This window comes from Aotus nancymaae, unplaced genomic scaffold, assembly GCF_030222135.1.
Source record: "Aotus nancymaae isolate 86718 unplaced genomic scaffold, 86718_ANA_hifiasm-v0.15.2.pri h1tg000064l_1, whole genome shotgun sequence".
In the NCBI taxonomy this organism is placed as follows: Eukaryota; Metazoa; Chordata; class Mammalia; order Primates; family Aotidae; genus Aotus; species Aotus nancymaae.
In genome coordinates, this window is record NW_026988479.1 from 24,903,471 (window position 1) to 24,921,665 (window position 18,195).

Consider the following 18,195-nt stretch of genomic DNA (forward strand, 5'->3'; position numbering starts at 1 on the left):
CTGCAGCCTCAAACTCCTGGGCTCAAACAATCCTCCTGCCTCAGTCTCCCGAGTAGCTGGGACTACAGACAGTGCATCCACATCCAGCATCTATGTTCTTTTATTTTGAACTTTTTATTTTGCCTTTCTTTGGTATGATTAGTCATTCATTTACTGTTCAATGTTCCCCTCTGTTAGTGTGGATGGCATATACTGTGATAGCCATTCCAGTGCTTACAGATATCTGGCTGTCTATCCTGGGCACAAGGTCAGATTGCATTCCCTAACCACTCAAGTAAAGTGTGGCCATGTAACTAACTTTGGCCAATAAAATGTGAGCAGAAGTGCTGTGTGTCACCTCCAGATGGAGATTACAAGAGCCAATGCGTGTTTTTCCTTTCTTCTCTGTGGCAGTCTATCTTGCAAGTTTCAAAATGCGGCTGCTTTATCAGCCTTGGTTCCTGCATGACTACAACCCACACACCATTCCTCCAACCACACCTGCTGGTTGCAATGCACACATAGTGGGATGGTGAAATAAATTTTAGTTCTTTATACCACTCAGGTCTCAAGGTCTTGTTACAAAAGCGGAGCCTAGCCTATCTTGGCTGAAACAAAGATTTGTGTCAGAAACAGGGTGCTGTCATACAAAAACCTAAAATGAGGGTGGTAGGCAGCCTCTGAGTGTTATCAGAGACTAGTAGGCACTAGAGACGCTGGTCAAGCAGAGACAAACTCGGAACATTGTGACCTGTGACCATTTAAGAGACAGATAATGAGTTCATCAGACTCTGGCTCTAAAAGCTAGAAAAGGGGCTAGAAAACAGAATTGTTGAAGGGTATTTGAATTTGAATTTCACCTTAATATGTATATTTTATAAGGTAGAAAACAAAAAAGAAAAGATGTGCTTTAAAAGAGAATAAGGGAATCAGGCTGGGTGCGGTAGCTCACACCAGTAATCCCAGCATGTTGGCAGGCCAACATGGGTGAATCACTTGAGGTTAGGAGTTTGAGACCAGCCTTGTCAACATGGCAAGACCCCATTTCTACTAAAAATACACAAATTATCTGGGTGTGGTGGTGCTCGCCTGTCATCCCAACTACTCGGGAGGCTGAGGCAGGAGAATCGCTTTAACTGAGAGAGAGAGAGAGAATAGAATAAGGGAATCAGTCTTTAAGCAGGTAGAAATAAAGATATTGAGGAACTTGAGGCAACTTCCCATCCTCGCCAGTAAGAGATAACCCTGAGAACTTATCTGGGTGACGGGATTATTACAGTTTGGTCTGATGCCCAAACTGAATGGCCTATCACACCCACTTTTTGAGGATTAAGGTGGCATATAGTAAATCCCTTCTGTTGGACAAAATTGCTGTGGGAGATGAGACTAAAGGTGTGGCTCTCCCACAGAACCTAATTACAGCTTTAAGGCTTCAGCAGTTAAGTTGAGAAAGAGCCATGTCTCAAGACAGAACCATGGATGTGGCTCTTAGCACATGGAGAGGATTCAGAGAAAAAGGTAACTAGGTTTTTGAGAATCACCTACCAACCCAAGAAAGTATAAGCCTGTATTTAAAAAGTTTGCAACTGTTCAAATCTTCTAATGGTCGTTGAGTCCCAGCTACATAGACGCAGCACTGAGAGCATTCTTTCCTTTTCTTTTCACTGTCCTCCTCGGTCACACATGAGAGCACATTGACAACAGGCTTTCCGTGGGGGCTGAGTCAGTTCCTTTGCAGCTTCCTGCTATTGCTTTGCCCCCTTCATATACTGGAAGAGTAGCACTGCAGAAAACAGTTGAAAATCCCTGATTTCATCCCAGTCTCATTCTATACATGGGACCCTGAGGTCCAGACAAACCACTTACTGGCACTGGATATGAGACTGGGACTCAGAGCCCCTGACTCACATTCTGGCCAACTGTGGGCCTCATCAAGGCCGTGATCAAGTCTTCCCCCTCCTCGGGGCTCACTGCCCACCCTCTGAGTCTCTCTACCATCTCGTGCTGCCTCCTTCCCGCTCTCCCTGCCTCTAACAAACTGTGGGGCCTCACTGGAGTTGGTCAGTGTTGATCTTGGAATGAGCATCTTTTTGAAGTTGATAACGTACCTGCAGTTTTCCATGTTTTGAGATGTGTTAAAATAAAAGCTATAGGAGGCCGTTGTTTTGGACGAAGCTCTGCACTAAGCTGCAACAAACCAGACTAAAAATCAGCACGGAGTCACCCATGATAACGTTCCACCTTACCAAACCTAAACTAAGTTGTTTTCTGATCCTCCCCGCAATCGGGAGAGAGGTAAAAGCCAATTTCCCAAAAACACCAGATCCAATTCTTAATAGGCATGATAATGAAGCTCCTTTGCTTTAATCCTTACACCAAAAAAAAAAAAAAAAAGTAGCAGTAACCTGATATTAGTTAATCAGTTAGTTTTCCACTGTTCTACCTCCCTCTCTCACCTTATAAAAGTGTCTTAAAAATGACTACCATGTTCTTTGATCTTTGCTTGGCTTTCTTCAGCCCTTCTCTGTCTATAAAGCCAACCTTATCAGAACACTTATGGAATGAAATGTTGCCCTATTCTAGAATCACCGATAAAACCAACTGAGATCTTTAAGCTGAATTTGTTATCATTTTGTCTTTTGACAGATTAAACTTACGGGATTACTTTGATGTCTTCTTTGCCATGTAGAATGTAGTCAATGACCTTGTAAAAGTTAATTTCCTGGCAAAAGAAAGAAAAATTATACCTTTTTTTTTTTTTTTGAGACAGAGTTTCGCTCTTGTTACTCAGGCTGGAGTGCAATGGCATGATCTCAGCTCACTGCAACCTCCACCTCCCAGGTTCAAGCAATTATTCTGCCTCAGCCTCTTGAGTAGCCAGGATTATAGGCGCGCACCACCACACCCAGCTAATTTTTTTGTAGTTTTAGTAGAGACAGGGTTTCACCATATTGGCCAGGCTGGTCTCTAACTCCTGATCTCCTGATCTGCCCGCCTTGGCCTCCCAAAGTGCTGGAATCACAGGCATGAGCCACTGCGTCCGGCCAAAAAATTGTACCTTTAAGAGTTAAATAGAAGTTCAACAGGAGTAAGTTCCTGAAACAGACTTTGTTCTTTTACCATCATATGCCCTGTGGTTTTTGTTGTTGTTTTAATAAATTGATGTTTTTATTGATATATAGTCGTTGTACATATTTTGCACCCTGATTTTCAGAAAGCGTCAAGCCTGGCCATAACTCCCTCCAAGGATGTGCCTGGGCTGCCTTCTGATGCTCCCTGTCCTCTGCTAACTCTTAGGATTCAGCATGCTCCATCTTGGAGCCAGCTCACAGTGACCAGGCAGGGTTTGGAATCTGAGGCTGGTAAGAGGGATAGGAAATTCTCCAAGAGGATCTGGAGATTGAGTGTGTGCAAGTTGATCACACAAATTGGGACATTTTTGTCATACCCAAATAAAAGAGAGTGGAGAAGCCAGGGGGCAAAAAAGCACTCAGGACACATAGCTTTGTTCCCAGAACGTAATTCTCCGCATGCCTGGCGCTTACGCTACCTGCTGTAACTCAAAACCAGTTTTATCTGATAGTTGCTGATACAACTTGCTGCAGCTCTAAGATGAATTTTACCCACTGTCATCACTCATCAGTCAAAAGTTGCCAGCTCCCTAAACCCTTACTAGTGTCGATGAACTTTCTCAAAGTGTAATATTTCTCTTTTTTCTTTAGACACAGGGTCTTGTTCTGTCACCCAGGCTGCAGTGAAGTGGTGCAATCATGGCTCATTGCAGCCTCGAATTCCTGAGCTCACGTGATCCTCCTGCCTTGGCTTCCCAAAGCACTGGGATGACAGGCATGAGTCACCACACCCAGCCTCATTTCTTTTTTATAAAACCTTCTACCTTCTCTTTGTTCCTTGGACATACTGAAGACTACTTAGTCTGCATGTATGCCTCGAATTTGCAAGTCTTCCTTTGCCCCAAAACATTAAATTTAGAGATTCATCTCTGCATTTTAATTTTGACTTTGATAAGTGCAAGAAGAAAGAGATAAAGACGCTGCCAGAATCTAGAGAGCTGGGGAAGTGGTCAGGATGTTCCCATCCCATTTAAAATCAGAGCCAATCAGCCATCCTCCATGCAGGGTGCATCTCTATGGTATGGCCCCCTTTCTCCTTCATGCCTACCACTCAGCTGTTCTCTTTGCTGTGTCATCACTTCAGATCTACCTTCTCAATCGTGCTTCATGCCTCCAAACTAACTTTCTGCCTCTTCCATCCCTCCCGCCTCCTTGCATCATTAAAATTCCCATTCTCTTCAAGTAGATCTCTTCAATTACATTGCTCTCCAGCATGCAATTGGATGTTGGCGTGTGGCTCCATTCCCCTAGCTCTCCAGGGGAGATTCTATTACCTTTTCCTTAGGTCCTCTGTTTGCCCAAGTGTGATGAGCAACTGTTTCACAAATGAGAAAGCTGAGACACAGAGAGAGGAAAGGACTCGCTTGTAGCAAGACAGTGAACCCAAATCAGAACCTGGGTCCTTAATTCCCAGCTCAGTGCTCCTCCTCTATGTCACTTCAGGTTAACAGCTTAGTGTTTTACTGTCTGCATCACTGTCACCTTGAATAGGGTTGCTCAGAGTGTAATCCCTGGACCAGTGCCAGTCTGCAAACTCTTTACTATTCCAGGAGAAGATAAAACCAGAACTGTGTATATACATACATATGTATATATATATATATATATATTTTTTTTTTTTTTTGAGTTGGAGTCTTGCTCTGTCCCCAGGCTGGAGTACAAGTGCAGTGGCATGATGCAAGGTGTCTATTTTGTCTGTCTTTATACGATTTTGTTTTTCTAGGAATATATTTTACACTTGATCTTAGCCAAAAGGCCGAGAAGCGATCTAGGAATATATTTTATCATATATTTAGAAGTAGCAATCAAAACATATTGGAGGAGTGACTCACTCTCTTGAGTATACCCGCACTCCCCTTTCTTGAGTGTGTTTCTCACTAAAAAAAAAAAAAGACAAAATTTTACTTAAAAAGAAAAAACAAACTGTTCCTTGACTACAGGTATTTTGAGAAGTACCTCCTTAGAGATTTCAGTGCAGATACCTGAGCTCCACCCCAAGCCTCCTGACAGAACCTCCAAGAGAGGAATTCCTGAACCAGTTAAGGATGTCTGAAGGCCCGTTTGATTGACAGGCATCAGCAAAGGTGACCTTCCAACTCATAAGGGAGAGGCTCTGCTGCTCAAAGCCTCCTAGCATTGTGGCAGCCGCACTGACTGAACACTTCCAGGAGGCAAGCTCTGCCTAAACAAAAGGCAGAAGCTAAAGCCGCTGCAATCGCATAGGCTACCCCCAGGGGTAGTGAGCTCCCTAAAATAGGAAGCATTCAAGGGGAAACTAGATGAACCCTGAAGCATGATAAATGAAATGGAGCTGAAACTAGACCTCGAGTGAGTCTCGGTTCTACTCTGTGTGTTCTGTGGGCCTCAGTTTCTCTGGCTGTGAAATGAGATCAGTGGTATGTGTTTGCTGCTGCTGTTAAGTAGCAGCTCTCTTTCCCCAAGAAAAGCATGGAAACTAATCATATAAAACTGTCCTAATGGAATCAGGACCGGGCATAGAGAGACCCTGCAGCTTTGCCCTCTCTCACTCCCTTTCCTGTTCTCTTCCTTTGCCATCAACCCCTGGTCAAGGCAGCTACTGTGGAACTCTAAGGTTCTAAGGACAATGGGGGAGAAAGAAAATTGTATTAGGTAATCCATAAAGTCCCTCCCGGCTATGATTCTAAGATTATGATTAGTTGCAATAACTCTCAAAGATCAAAATAGACATATTCTTTGACTTACATGTGGTAATGGATCCTAGAGATATACCCCAAATGTGGGTAAAAGCATTCTTTGCCCCATCTGGGGGTCTTAGCTAGACTGCTTTAAAAAGTCTAGAGGGCCACTGCACTCCAGCCTGGGCAACAGAGAGTCCATCTCAAAAAAAGAAATGGACATTTTTTTTGGAATCCCACAAGAGAATCAATTTTCTTTCCCAAAAGTAACAAAAAGATCAGTGTACTTTGGGTAACTACGCTTTTTTTTTTCCACACACTGTAGCTCAGTCAAGTTGTCTTTAAGGCCATATTCATGTACAAATTCACCAGCCTCCGGAAAGTCATGCCGGTAATCCCAGCACTTTGGGAGGCCGATGTGGTTGGATCACGAGGTCAGGAGATTGAGACCAGCCTGGCCAATATGGTGAAACCCCATCTCTACTAAAAATACAAACATTAGCTGGGTGTGGTGGCATGCGCCTCTAGTCCCAGCTACTCAAGAGGCTGAGGCAGGAGAATCGCTTGAACCTGGGAGGTGGAGATTGCAGTGAGCCGAGATAGCATCACTGCACTCAAGCCCGGAGACAGAACAAGACTCTGTCTCAAAAAAAAAAAAAGTCTGGAGATGATGTAAGGTCTCTTATTAGGAGTTAGTGGTACAGTGGATATCATGTTTCCACAGTGAGATCACTGCGCCTGTGCTGCTAGAGAAACATGACAAAATATACAGTTAAGTGGAAAAAGCAAGGCACAAAATAGAATCATAGCATTAGTAGAGGGTGGTGGTGGTGGTGGAATATGTATACTTCTCCATGGATATCTGGATATACATAAACATTCCTGGAAAGAGAGTTTGCTAACAGCAGTTGCTTTGTGGAGGCTGACCAGGAGGAAGTGGGGGCTTGATTTCTTATGGAGTGAGCTTTTCACTGTGCTCATGTATTAGTTTTTCAACATACAAACAAATTTTCTTTTTTCATGTTTTTTATTTTGCTTTATTTTATTTATTTATTTACATTTTTTGAGACAGGGTCTCATTCTGTCACCCAGGCTGGAGTGCAGTGGTACAATCTCGGCTCACTGGAGCCTCAGTTTCCCAGGCTCAGTCCTCCTATCTCAGCTTCCTGAGTAGCTGGTACTACAGGCACGTGTCACCACACTAGGCTACTTTTTAAAAAAAATTTTTTAGGTGGAGTTTCACTCTTGTTGCCCAGACTGGAGTGCAATGGCGTGATCTCAGCTCACTGCAATCTCCCCCTCCCGAGTTCAAGCGATTCTCCTGCCTCAGCCTCCCTAGTAGCTGGGATTATAGATGCCTACCACCACACCTGGCTAATTGTTTGTATTTTTGGCAGAGATGAGGTTTCACTGTGTTGGCCAAGCTGGTCTTGAACTCCTAACCCCAGGCAATCCACCCATCTCAGCCTCCCAAAATGCTGGGATTACAGGCATGAGCCACTGTACCCAGACTTTATTTATTTATTTAGAGACAAGGTCTAGCTTTGTTGCCCAGGCTGGTCTTGAACTCTTGGCCTTAAGTGATCCTTCAGCCTCAGCCTCCCAAAGTTCTGGGATTACAAATTTTCTTAATTCTGGCAAAACAAATTTTCTTAAAAATATTTTTAAATAGTCAAGTTGTACCTTATAAACGGTTCTAGAAAGCAAAGGTAGTGGCATTATCCCCCAGGAGTTAAGTTTCTGCCTGGGACGGGTAGGAGGCAGAGTTCCAGGACCTTCTTGACATCTTTGTCTTGCCTTAGGGCCACCTGTCCTTGGGCCTGTGCTGTTCACTGTACTCCCGGCAGGCTCTGGGCTTCCTGGGCCTGGCTGCTGTCCTACCCAGGGATTCCCACGAGACTCTTTAGAAAGGTTAGGAATGGATATTTTTAGGCCAGGTGTGGTTGCTTATGCCTGTAATCCCAGCACTTTGGGAGGCCAAGGCAGGCAGATCACTTGAAGTCAGGGGTCTGAGACCAGCCTGGCCAACATGGTGAAACCCTGTCTCCACTTAAAATACAAAAATTAGCCAGGCATAGTGATGGGAGCCTATAATCCCAGCTACTCAGGAAGCTGAGGTAGGAGAATTGCTTGAACCCAGGAGGTGGAGGTTGCAGTGAGTTGAGATCACACCACTGCACTACAGTCTGGGCAACAGAGAGTCCTTTTCAAAAAAAAGAAATGGACATTTTTTTTTTGGAATCCCACAAGAGAATCCATTTTCTTTCCCAAAAGTAACAAAAAGATCAGTGTACTTTGGGTAACTAGGCTTTTTGGGTTTTTTCCACACACTGTAGCTCAGTCAAGTTGTCTTTAAGGCCATATTCATGTACAAATTCACCAGCCGCCACAAAGTCAAAACTGAGCCATCAAGAGTACCTTTGTTACCTTCTACCTGAGCAGCTGCCACAGGGGCTTTGAAAGAGCCACAGATACCCGTGGAAATATACGACTTTTTAAAAGACTGCTATTTTTGTTTCATGAAGCCTAATTAGCCTGTATAACTTTTAAATACTTAAAACATACAGACAACATTTTATTTTTAAAAGGAGATGAAGCAAGATGTAGCTGACATTGTGAGGCTTTAGACCTAACATTTTGGAATATCAATTGGTTGGAATTCAGACAAAAGCTGTATTTCTAAGTGAATATGGCAGATAGAGCGTGAGGGGGATGTTAGAAGGCAGAGGGAACGTTAAAGGGCCAAATTTTAGGCCAGGTGTGGTGGCTTCCGCTTGCAATCCCAGCACTTTGGGAGGCCAAGGGAGGAGGATCACTTGAGGCCAGGAGTTCAAGACCAGCCTGGGCAATATAGCAAGCCCTCATCTCTATGTAAAAAATATAAATAAAAACAAATAAAATAAAATGCTGCAATTGGATGAGACCAGAGATCAGAAACTAAAATGCCTAGAGAGGTCTGATAAAAACAAAGAGAGCAGGGCGCAGGTGTACATAAGAGAGAGTGGTGAGGGCTGGGAGCGCTGGCTCATGCCTGTAATCCCAGCACTTTGGGAGGCCAAGGTGGGTGGATCACCTGAGGTCAGGAGTGCAAGACCAGCCTGGCCAACATGGTGAAACCCCCATCTCTACCAAAAATACAAAAATTAACCAGGAGTGGTGGCAGGTGCCTATAATCCCAGCTAGTTGGGAGGCTGTGGCAGGAGAATCACTTGAACCCAGGAAACAGAGGTTGCAGTGAGCTGAGATTGTGCCATTGCACTCTAGCCTGGGCGACAAGAGCAAAACTCTGTCTCAAAAAGAGAGAGTGGTGAGGACTGTGGTGAACTAGAGAGCGCAGGCCACATCCCAAGGAGACAGCTGTAACTCAGCTCCAATCAAATTTGCCCTGCTGGATTGTGGGTCCAGTTTTGATTAGTCATCCATCTTTTCAAAAGAAACAGAATTCAGATATTTATGGGAAAGGCTTTGATTTTTAAGGGTTAGCCACCAATTTCCCAGCGCTTTGGGCGGCCAAGGCAGGAGGATCACTTGAGCACAGGTGGTCAAGGCCAGCCTAGGCAACATACCAAGACCCTATCTAAGAGAGAAAGAGGAGAGAGAGAGAGAGAGAGAGAGAGAGAAAATACAAGAGAAAAAGAAAGAAAACAAAAATTTTAAAACCTATGTAGCCAAGCAAGCTACATATAATGTAGCTTATCATGGGTGACTCCGTGCTGATTTTTAGTCTGGTTTGTTGCAGCTTAGTGCAGAGCTTCTATCAGCTAGAATGGGCTTTCTGGCTACCAATTTGTACATTATAGACTAGATATAAAGGTTTTCTCAGCTCATGCTGCCTGTAACTCTAAATGCCTGCAAGGTGAAGCCTTGAGTAGGTTGCTTGACCTTTCTGGGTCTCTTTCCTCAGCTGTGGAATGAGTATGTTGGTTCCTGTTTGGTCTACCCCACAGGTTACTGTGAAATCTCAGTAAGATATTAAACATCTGGGCTGGGCGTGGTGGCTCATGCCTGTAATCCCAGCACTTCGGGAGGCCGAGGCGGGTGGATCACGAAACCCCGTCTCTACTAAAAATACAAAAAATTAGCTGGGCATGGTGGCGTGTGCCTGTAATCCCAGCTACTCAGGAGGCTGAGGCAGGAGAATTGCCTGAACCCAGGAGGCGGAGGTTGCGGTGAGCCGAGATCGCGCAATTGCACTCCAGCCTGGGTAACAAGAGCGAAACTCCATCTCAAAAAAAAAAGATATTAAACATTTTGCTTCTTGTTAGTATAGTAGGAAGGAAGGAAGGAAAGAAGGAAGGAAGGAAGGAGGGAGGGAAGGAAGGAAGAAAGGAAGGAAGGAAAGAAGGAAGAAAACAGGTAGGAAGGAAGGTAGGAACTTAGCAGATAATAGGACATGGCAATTATGAGGAATTATTGTTGTTTTTTACTTTTTTTCTCTCTGTTGTTTTATTTTACTTTTAGCACCTGTCTGCTGTTGATCATGAGGGATTATTTTAACTTCAAGGGAGACAACCTAACCCAAAGACAAATACCTATATGATAAAAAAAAAAAATGCCCTTCAACAGAGTTCACTGTGTCTTGCATTTGAATATACTAAACATCAGATCATATTGAAAAGGCCAGAGAAAACTTACTCTTCCATCCGGAGTCCTGGGACCAGAATAAGGTGGAACTTCACCCATGAGAACCGGCCACACATCAAAAAATTCCTAGGGATGAAAAAAACAATAATTACATGTTTTGAAAAGAGATCAAGAAAAGGAGATTAAGAAGTCCCACCTATATGAGTCAGCTAACACTGAAATTTAGAAAGTGAGAAGAGCTCATGAAAACTAAACTTGGAAAGGCAGTAAGATTCACTACAGTTAGAAAATACCACATTTGCCCTTCAAAATATTGCGAACTGGGCCTGTCTAGTCATTAGCCAAAAACATGGGAGCTGAATTGGGGCACCCTCAGTGTTATTGGACATGAGAGGGAAAGTAGGGTCTCTATGGCTAGGAAATTTACCTTAAGACCATGCTAAACACGTGCTCAAAGGTTTAGCTAAAACAATGTTCCAAGCAGTATCATTTATAGTAGTGAAAAATTGTAAACAATCTAAGTGCCCAACAAGAAAGGACTTATTAAATCAAATGGTGCATCTATTAACAATGATGTCACAGATGTGTGTGTGCTGATTGAAAAGATGCCCATGATCCACTGACAAGTGAAACATGTGAGAGGCTACAAAGAATATATCATGTGACCCTAATGTTCAATTATACATAGAAAATGTTGTGAATACATTTACAACAAAGTTTTTTTTTTTTTTTTGGAAACAGGGTCTTGCTTGTTGCCCAGGGTGGAGTGCAGCGGCTCTATCTCAGCTCACTGCATCCTTCATCTCCTGGGTTCAAGTGATACTCCTGGCTCAGTCTCCCAAGTAGCTGGAATTACAGGCATGTGCCACCATATTCAGCTAATTTTTGTATTTTTAGTAGAGATGTGGTTTCACCATGTTGGCCAGGCTGGTCTTGAACTCCAGATCTCAGGTAATCCGCCTACCTTGGCATCCCAAAGTGCTGGGATTACAGGCATGAGCCACCACACTTGGCCCACAACTAAGTATTAACAAGCGGTTTTCTCTGAGTGATTGGAGTCAGACTGTAATTTATTTAGGAATTTTTTATAATAAACTTTATTGTTTTTGTAATCAGGGAAAAATATTTTTGCAAATAAGAAAGAAAAAAAAAATCATGCCAAATAAGGACAATAGACCTATATCTGGGATCCAATAAGAAAGGCTGACACCTGTAAGACAAGTGGCTGCTAAAGCAAAATACGCAGGTGCCTTAGCCTGAGGCTGTCTCTGTTCTTCCAATTCCCATGTAAGAATGAGCTCCTACAAAACAAACTGCAACCTCAGTAGGCAAACAAACCAAAACTCAATTTAGGAGTATATTATTGTAACAAGTGGTCGAGTTTCAACCAATCACAGGCAGCCCAACTGATCCAAACATGCCCAAATAACGCAAATGCCCCATTGTAGCTAACCATGTTATTTCTAGATTTTACTTCCATGTTCAGCTATAAAAGCTCACTGGCCATGTCGTGCAGCAGAGCTCTTTGAACTTCTTCTGGTTTTGAGGGTTGCCCAACTGATGAATTGTTGTTTGCTCAAATAAACTCTGTTGAATTTGTTTTGTCTAAAACTGGCCAAGGCTGGGTGTGGTGGCTTATGCCTATAATCCCAGTACTTTGGGAGGCCAAGGCGGGTGGATCACTTGAGCCCAGGAGTTTGACACCAGCTTGAGCAACATGGCAAAACCCCATCTCTACCAAAAATACAAAAATTAGCCAGGCATAGTGGTGTGTGCCTGTAATCCCAGCTACTCAGGAGGCTGAGGCAAGAGAATCGCTTGAACGTAAGAGGGGGAGGTTGCAATGAGTTGAGTTAGCACCACTGAACTCCAGCCTGGGTGACAGAGTGAAACCTTGTCTCAAACAAATAAATAAATAACATAAATAAATAAAAGTAGCTGTAAGGTTTGTTCTCGCCAAGTTTAAGATAAAGAAACTGAGGCCAGCATGAAAAAATTCGATGTGAAGGAATTTATTCAGGCTCCTGGGTGAGGTTCTGTGGTCCAACAGGAGGTGCTGGAGAAGTCACACAGACTCCTCTTCGACACGGGTTTTTATAGGGAGTGAAACAGCTCGACTGGTTGTGGGAGAGCAGGACTGCTATTGGGTAAGTTACAAGCCTTTACCTAGGACTTGGCTTGTTGTTGGTTGGAATTACTTGGCTGCTATTGGTTGTTAAGAAGACTAGGCTGCTATCGGTTGTTAAGCCTTGACTGCTATTGGTTGTTAAGAGGCTAAGGTTACAAGACCTCGTTTGCATACTGGGCTCTTTAAAGGAAGGCCAGGCTGTGCGAGCATGGGAGAAGGGAACATGCCTGAGCATGTCTGAGCTTGCCCGAGCTCGTCCGGGCTTGTCCGAGCTTTTGAAAAAGAAGGGGAATGTGTGTGTCCAAGCTCCCGGCGAGGCAACTGGCCTTACAGTAGCCAAGACACAGGCAGAAGGAAGAGGAAAAAGAGCCAGTAAAGGAGCTGCACAATCATGAAGCCTCAGGAAAGGCCAACTGCGAACCACACAGGCTCTTCCCCACTACTTCTTCATGGGTTTCCTTTGCACATAGAGCTGCAAAGCTTGTGTGGAGTCAAGTCTCAGCCTGTCAGAGGAGTGTCCATCCTCCAGTGCCCTCTCTGTTCATTCATCTGTTACTATACAGGGACAAACTGTGATCCATTAGCACTGGGTTTCTGTGGGTAGGATGCCAAGCCCTCCTCATTCCTCTCATTTGAACATGTTTGCCACGGTGGTTTGCTTATTCTAATATCCAGAAGAGCAGAAGGAAAGCCACATGAAATGCAGAGTCCACATCTTTGCCCTTCTCCCCAGTTGAGCTCTTTTTCTAGACTACCAACAACAGGAAGAAATTTAATTCTAGATGAAAATTTAGAAAAAAAATCTAATGGGTGAAAATATAATGAGGCCCTACCTGAGCCCTACAACCTGCTTTGCCGCTAGGTATACACAGGTGAATAAGGCACAGTTTGTATCCTGGAAGAACATATTGTCTCATGAAGAAGGTAATGAATAGTGAAGTAAATGAGGCAAGAACCAAAACAGTGCTGAAAGGAGAGTATAAATGCTAGAGGAGCCCAGAAGAAGAACAAATATATTGGCCTGACACCTCATGTGGGCCGAACACTGAGTGAATCCAAAGATCGTCCCAAGGAGAAGAGAAGTTGTCAAACAAGGGGTTGTGTGGCGAGTTGGATGTGGCTATGACTTCTCCCTCTTTCCTTCCATCCTTTCCTCCCTCCCCCTTTCTTCCTTTCTTTCTTAACAGTTTAATTGAGATATAATTCACATATCATCTGATTGTCCATTTAAAGTGCACAAATCAACAGCTTTAATGACTTTTTTCATAACGGCAATAGCTCAAGTAAAATCTTAACTACCTGATTCTTAGAGTGTAGGCAGCCTAGAGCACTTACTTGTATTTATTCTGGCTTTCATCTCACACTTTTTTTTCTTTTTCTTTTTGGAGACAGGGTCTTGCTCTGTTACCCAAGCTGGAGGGCAATGGTGCGATCCTGGTTCACTGTAGCCTCAACCTTCTGGACTCAAGCAATCCTCCTTCCTTAGCTTCCCAAGTAGCTAGGACTATAGGCACGTGCCACTAGGCCCAGCTAATTTTTGAAATTTTTTATATAGACAGAGTCTCACTATGTTGCCCAGGCTGCTCTTGAATGTCTGGGTTCAATCGATCCTCCTGACTCAGCCTCTCAAAGTGTGGGGAGTACAGGTGTGAGGCACTCTGCCCAGCCTCATAGCCCACTTCTAATTATGAAATTGCTTAATCTTTTGAGGATGACTAAGTTCAGTACTCTCTTTTTGTTGTTTTTTTGAGATGAGATCTCACTATATTGCCAGGTTGGTCTCAAACTCTTAGGCTCAAACAATCTTCCTGCCTCAGACTCCAAAATAGCTGAGACTACAGGTATGTATCACCACACCCAGCTCAGAATATTTTTGCTCAAAAGCAATTTTCCCTTTTGAGAGGCAGGCACTTTAGAATAAACAGAGAACAGATCACTACAGCACACAGTGGCCTAAGCCTGAGACCAAATCCTGCTGCAAACTGGGAATGGTAACTTTGGAATGGAGTCCTTTGAATTCAATTACACAAAAATGTTAATTTTTTAAAATCTTTTTTTATTTTTTAGGCTAGTTAAGTGAAGCAGTGGGTGTGGAGAACAAAGAAATCTGTATCTGGTTGTGATTAATTAGGTGCAAACACCACTCAGACCAGCCAGAAATTATTTTGATGAAAAAGTAATCATTTATTTGTATGAATTCATTCATTTGCTACTTCCTGAAGGAGAAACAAAGTGCATGTTGCTGAGCTTAGCAATATTTGGCAAGATATTTATGAATTAAGAGTATACAAGTCCAGGTGTGGTGGCTCACGCCTGTAATCCCAGCACTTTGGGAGGCCGAGGCAGGAGGATCACCAGGTCAGGAGATCGAGACCATCCTGGCTAACATGGTGAAACCCCGTCTCTACTAAAAACACAAAAAATTAGCCAGATGTGGTGGCAGGCCCCTGTAATCTCAGCTACTTGGGAGGCTGAGACAGGAGAACCGCTTAAACCTGGGAGGTGGAGGTTGCAGTGCGCCAAGATCATGCCACTGAACTCCAGCCTGGCAACAGAGGGAGACTCTGTCTCAAAAAAAAAAAAAGTATACAAAAATCAGATGAAGCAGGCCATGGTGGCTCACACCTATAGCCCCAACATGTTAGGAGGCCAAGGGAGGATGGCTTGAGCCCAGGAGTTCGAGACCAGCCTGGGCAACATAGTGAGACCCTGTCTCTAGAAATTTTTTTTTTAATCAGATGAATGGTTTCACTAGAATCAGAGGTTCCCTAAAACCAGTATGTGGCCCAAATGCACAGAATCACTTAAGGAGCTATTATAAAGATCAAACAAACAGGCCAGGTGTGGTGGCTCATGCCTGTAATACCAGCACTTTGGGAGGCCGAGACGAGTGGCCCACCTGAGGTCAGGAGCTTGAGACCAGCCTGGTCAGCATTGTGAAACCCCATCTCTATCAAAAATACAAATATTAGCTAGGCGTGGTGGCACATGCCTGTAGTCCCAGCTACTCGGGAGGCTGAGGCAGGAGAATGGCTTAAACCCAGGAGGTGGAAGTTGTAGTGAGCTGAGATCGTGCCATTGCACTCCGGTTTGGGTGACAGAGCAAGACTCCATCTCACACTCACACACACACACACACACAACAACAACAACAACAAAAAGATCAAGCAAACAAACAAAACCCCAGAAAAGTACGAACCATGTATATGAACATTTGGTATCTGATAATGCGACTTCTCAGAATGGTGGTACTTTAAAATTGTATATTTCCTCAACCAGGCACAGTGGCGCACACCTGTAATCCCAGCACTTTGGGAGGCCAAGATGGATGTATCGCTTGAGGTCAGGAGTTCAAGACCAGCCTGGCCAACAAGGCAAAATCCTGTCTCTACTAAAAAATACAAAAATTAGTCAGGCGTGGTGATGTGTGCCTGTAATCCCAGCTACTTGGGAGCCTGAGGCAGGAGAATCACTTGAACCTGGGAGGCAAATGTTGCAGTGAGCCAAGATCGCGCCATTGCACTCCAGCCTGGATGACAGAGCCAGACTTCATCTTAAAAAAAAAAAAAGTATTTCCTAACTCCTTTTTTTTTTTTTTGAGATGGGGGTCTCACTCTGTCACCCAACAGGCTGGAGTGCATTGGTGTGATCATGGCTCATTGCAGCCTTGAACTCCTGGATTCAAGCTATCCTCCCACCTCTGCCTCCTGAGTAGCTGGGACTAGAGGTGCATGTCACTGTACCCAGCCTCTCACTATTCTTGAGAGCTTATTTGGATATTCTAGTGGAAGAGCACAGATACTCGTATACTGTTGATCCAAGAACAACTCTCCTCTGTCGGGGAAGTTTACCCTCTTTGACTGAGTGCAAAGACAGGAACACAGGAGCAGTCAGAGAGAAAAGGGACACCCGCCTAGCCAGCCAGATCAGCCAAATCAACACTGGCAATCAATGATGTGACTGATGTCACAGCTAGATCTTCCTCACATCTCCCACTACTCTTTAAGTAAAAAATACAGGAAAAAAACAAAATTTACCCTATCTCACACCATACACATACCTAACCTAAAAGTCAATGAAAGATTAAATTATATTAAAACTTTAAAAATACTAAGGGATAATACAGGAGATTATTTCAGATTATCTTTCATGTTGGGGGTAGGAAAGTCTTTCCTAAATAAAACCCAAAACTGAAGCTATAAAGAGAAAATTTAAATATTCTATCTGATGAAAGATGTTATAAGCAAAGCTAAAATATAATTCACAGACAGGGAAAAATGTTTACAGTACATGTGACAGATACATAATCCCTATCATATATAAAGCACTCCCACAAATTAATAAGAAATAGATTATTCAATTCTTCCTTTTTGAGACAGAGTTTTGCTCTTGTTGCACAGGCTGGAGTGCAATGGCATGATCTTGGCTCACCGCAACCTCCGCCTACCAGGTTCAAGCGATTCTCTTGCCTCAGCCTCCTCAGTCGCTGGGATTACAGGCATGCACCACCACACCCAGCTAATTTTGTATTTTTAATAGAGACAGAGTTTCTCCATGTTGGTCAGGCTGGTCTTGAACTCTCGATCTCAGGTGATCTGCCCACCTCAGTCTCCCAAAGTGCTGGGATTATAGGCGTGAGCCAACTCGTCCAGCCTAGATTGTTCAATTCCAAAGATAGGCAAATGACATGCTTTGGAAATATATGGAAGGAAAAAAATCAAATCCCAAGCATAAAATATAATTATTCTGCTCTCAGAAGAGTTATTTTTAAAAACATATATAATACATACAGATATATATGTATATTTACCCTCACTAGTAATCAGTGAAAAAACAAAAGGAAGGAAAAAAATACACATTTTGCCCATTCAGATAGGAATTTTTTTTTATTATGATGTCAAGAATTGGTAAGAGTTTTGGGAAATGGAACTCTTGTTCAGTATGAATGAAAGTGTAAAAACTGAGTGTAAAAACTCAGAGGAACGATTTCAAGGTAAGAAAAATAAAAATTAGTAATTCAATTTCTACAACTCTGTTCTGTAGATAGTCTTGCTCAGGTATACAGGGATTCAACTCCAAGGTTGTCCATTTTAGCATCATCTTTTTTTTTTTTTTTTGTAGAGATGAGGTCTCACTTTGTTGCCTAGGCTGGTCTCGAACCTTTGGGTTTGAGTAATCCTCCTGCCTTGGACTCTCAAAGTGCTGTGATTACAGGCATGAGCCATTGCACCCAACCAGCGTTGTCTTTAATTATAAGAATATTTAGAAATAATTTTTAATGTCTAGCAATAGGGGAAAGGATAAATTAATTATGGTATATTTATACTACTCGAATGAGATAAATCCATATGGACTACAAAACAAAGAAAGAAGATTACCATTTCTGTTAATGGTGACTAGTTTGTTTCAGACCAATCCTCCAACTGGAATAATTACACAATCTGGACCATGTGTATGTGTATGTGCATGTATATTTATAAAGATTTATTTATTTGAAGGACTTATATAGCCAGCAAGGCAGCAGGAACTCACTGGACCAAAATCTCAGAGAGAAGGGAAACCCAGAGATAAAAACCTGACCCTTGATTCAACTTTTCCTTTTACCCACTTGTTGACACCAAAGATGCTGTGAGCAGCTAAGAAGCTGAGCCAAGCTTACAGAAGACTCGCTGGGTGAGGAGGACAAAATTGGAATTTAGAGCCTGCCAAGGAGGAG

General features: G+C 43.2%; 1 protein-coding gene across 4 annotated transcripts in view; it reads right to left on the reverse strand.

The window, feature by feature from the left end:
• PDE6A (phosphodiesterase 6A) overlaps positions 1-18,195 on the reverse strand; it is an 85,889-nt gene that overhangs the window by 49,626 nt on the left and 18,068 nt on the right. For all 4 annotated transcript variants that reach the window (XM_064366504.1, XM_064366505.1, XM_064366507.1 and 1 more), the window contains exons 5-6: positions 10,403-10,477; positions 2,637-2,701 (exon numbers count right to left, since the gene is read on the reverse strand). In XM_064366504.1, coding sequence (XP_064222574.1) covers positions 2,637-2,701; positions 10,403-10,477 — 140 coding nt within the window. The remainder of the gene's footprint in view (positions 1-2,636; positions 2,702-10,402; positions 10,478-18,195) is intronic.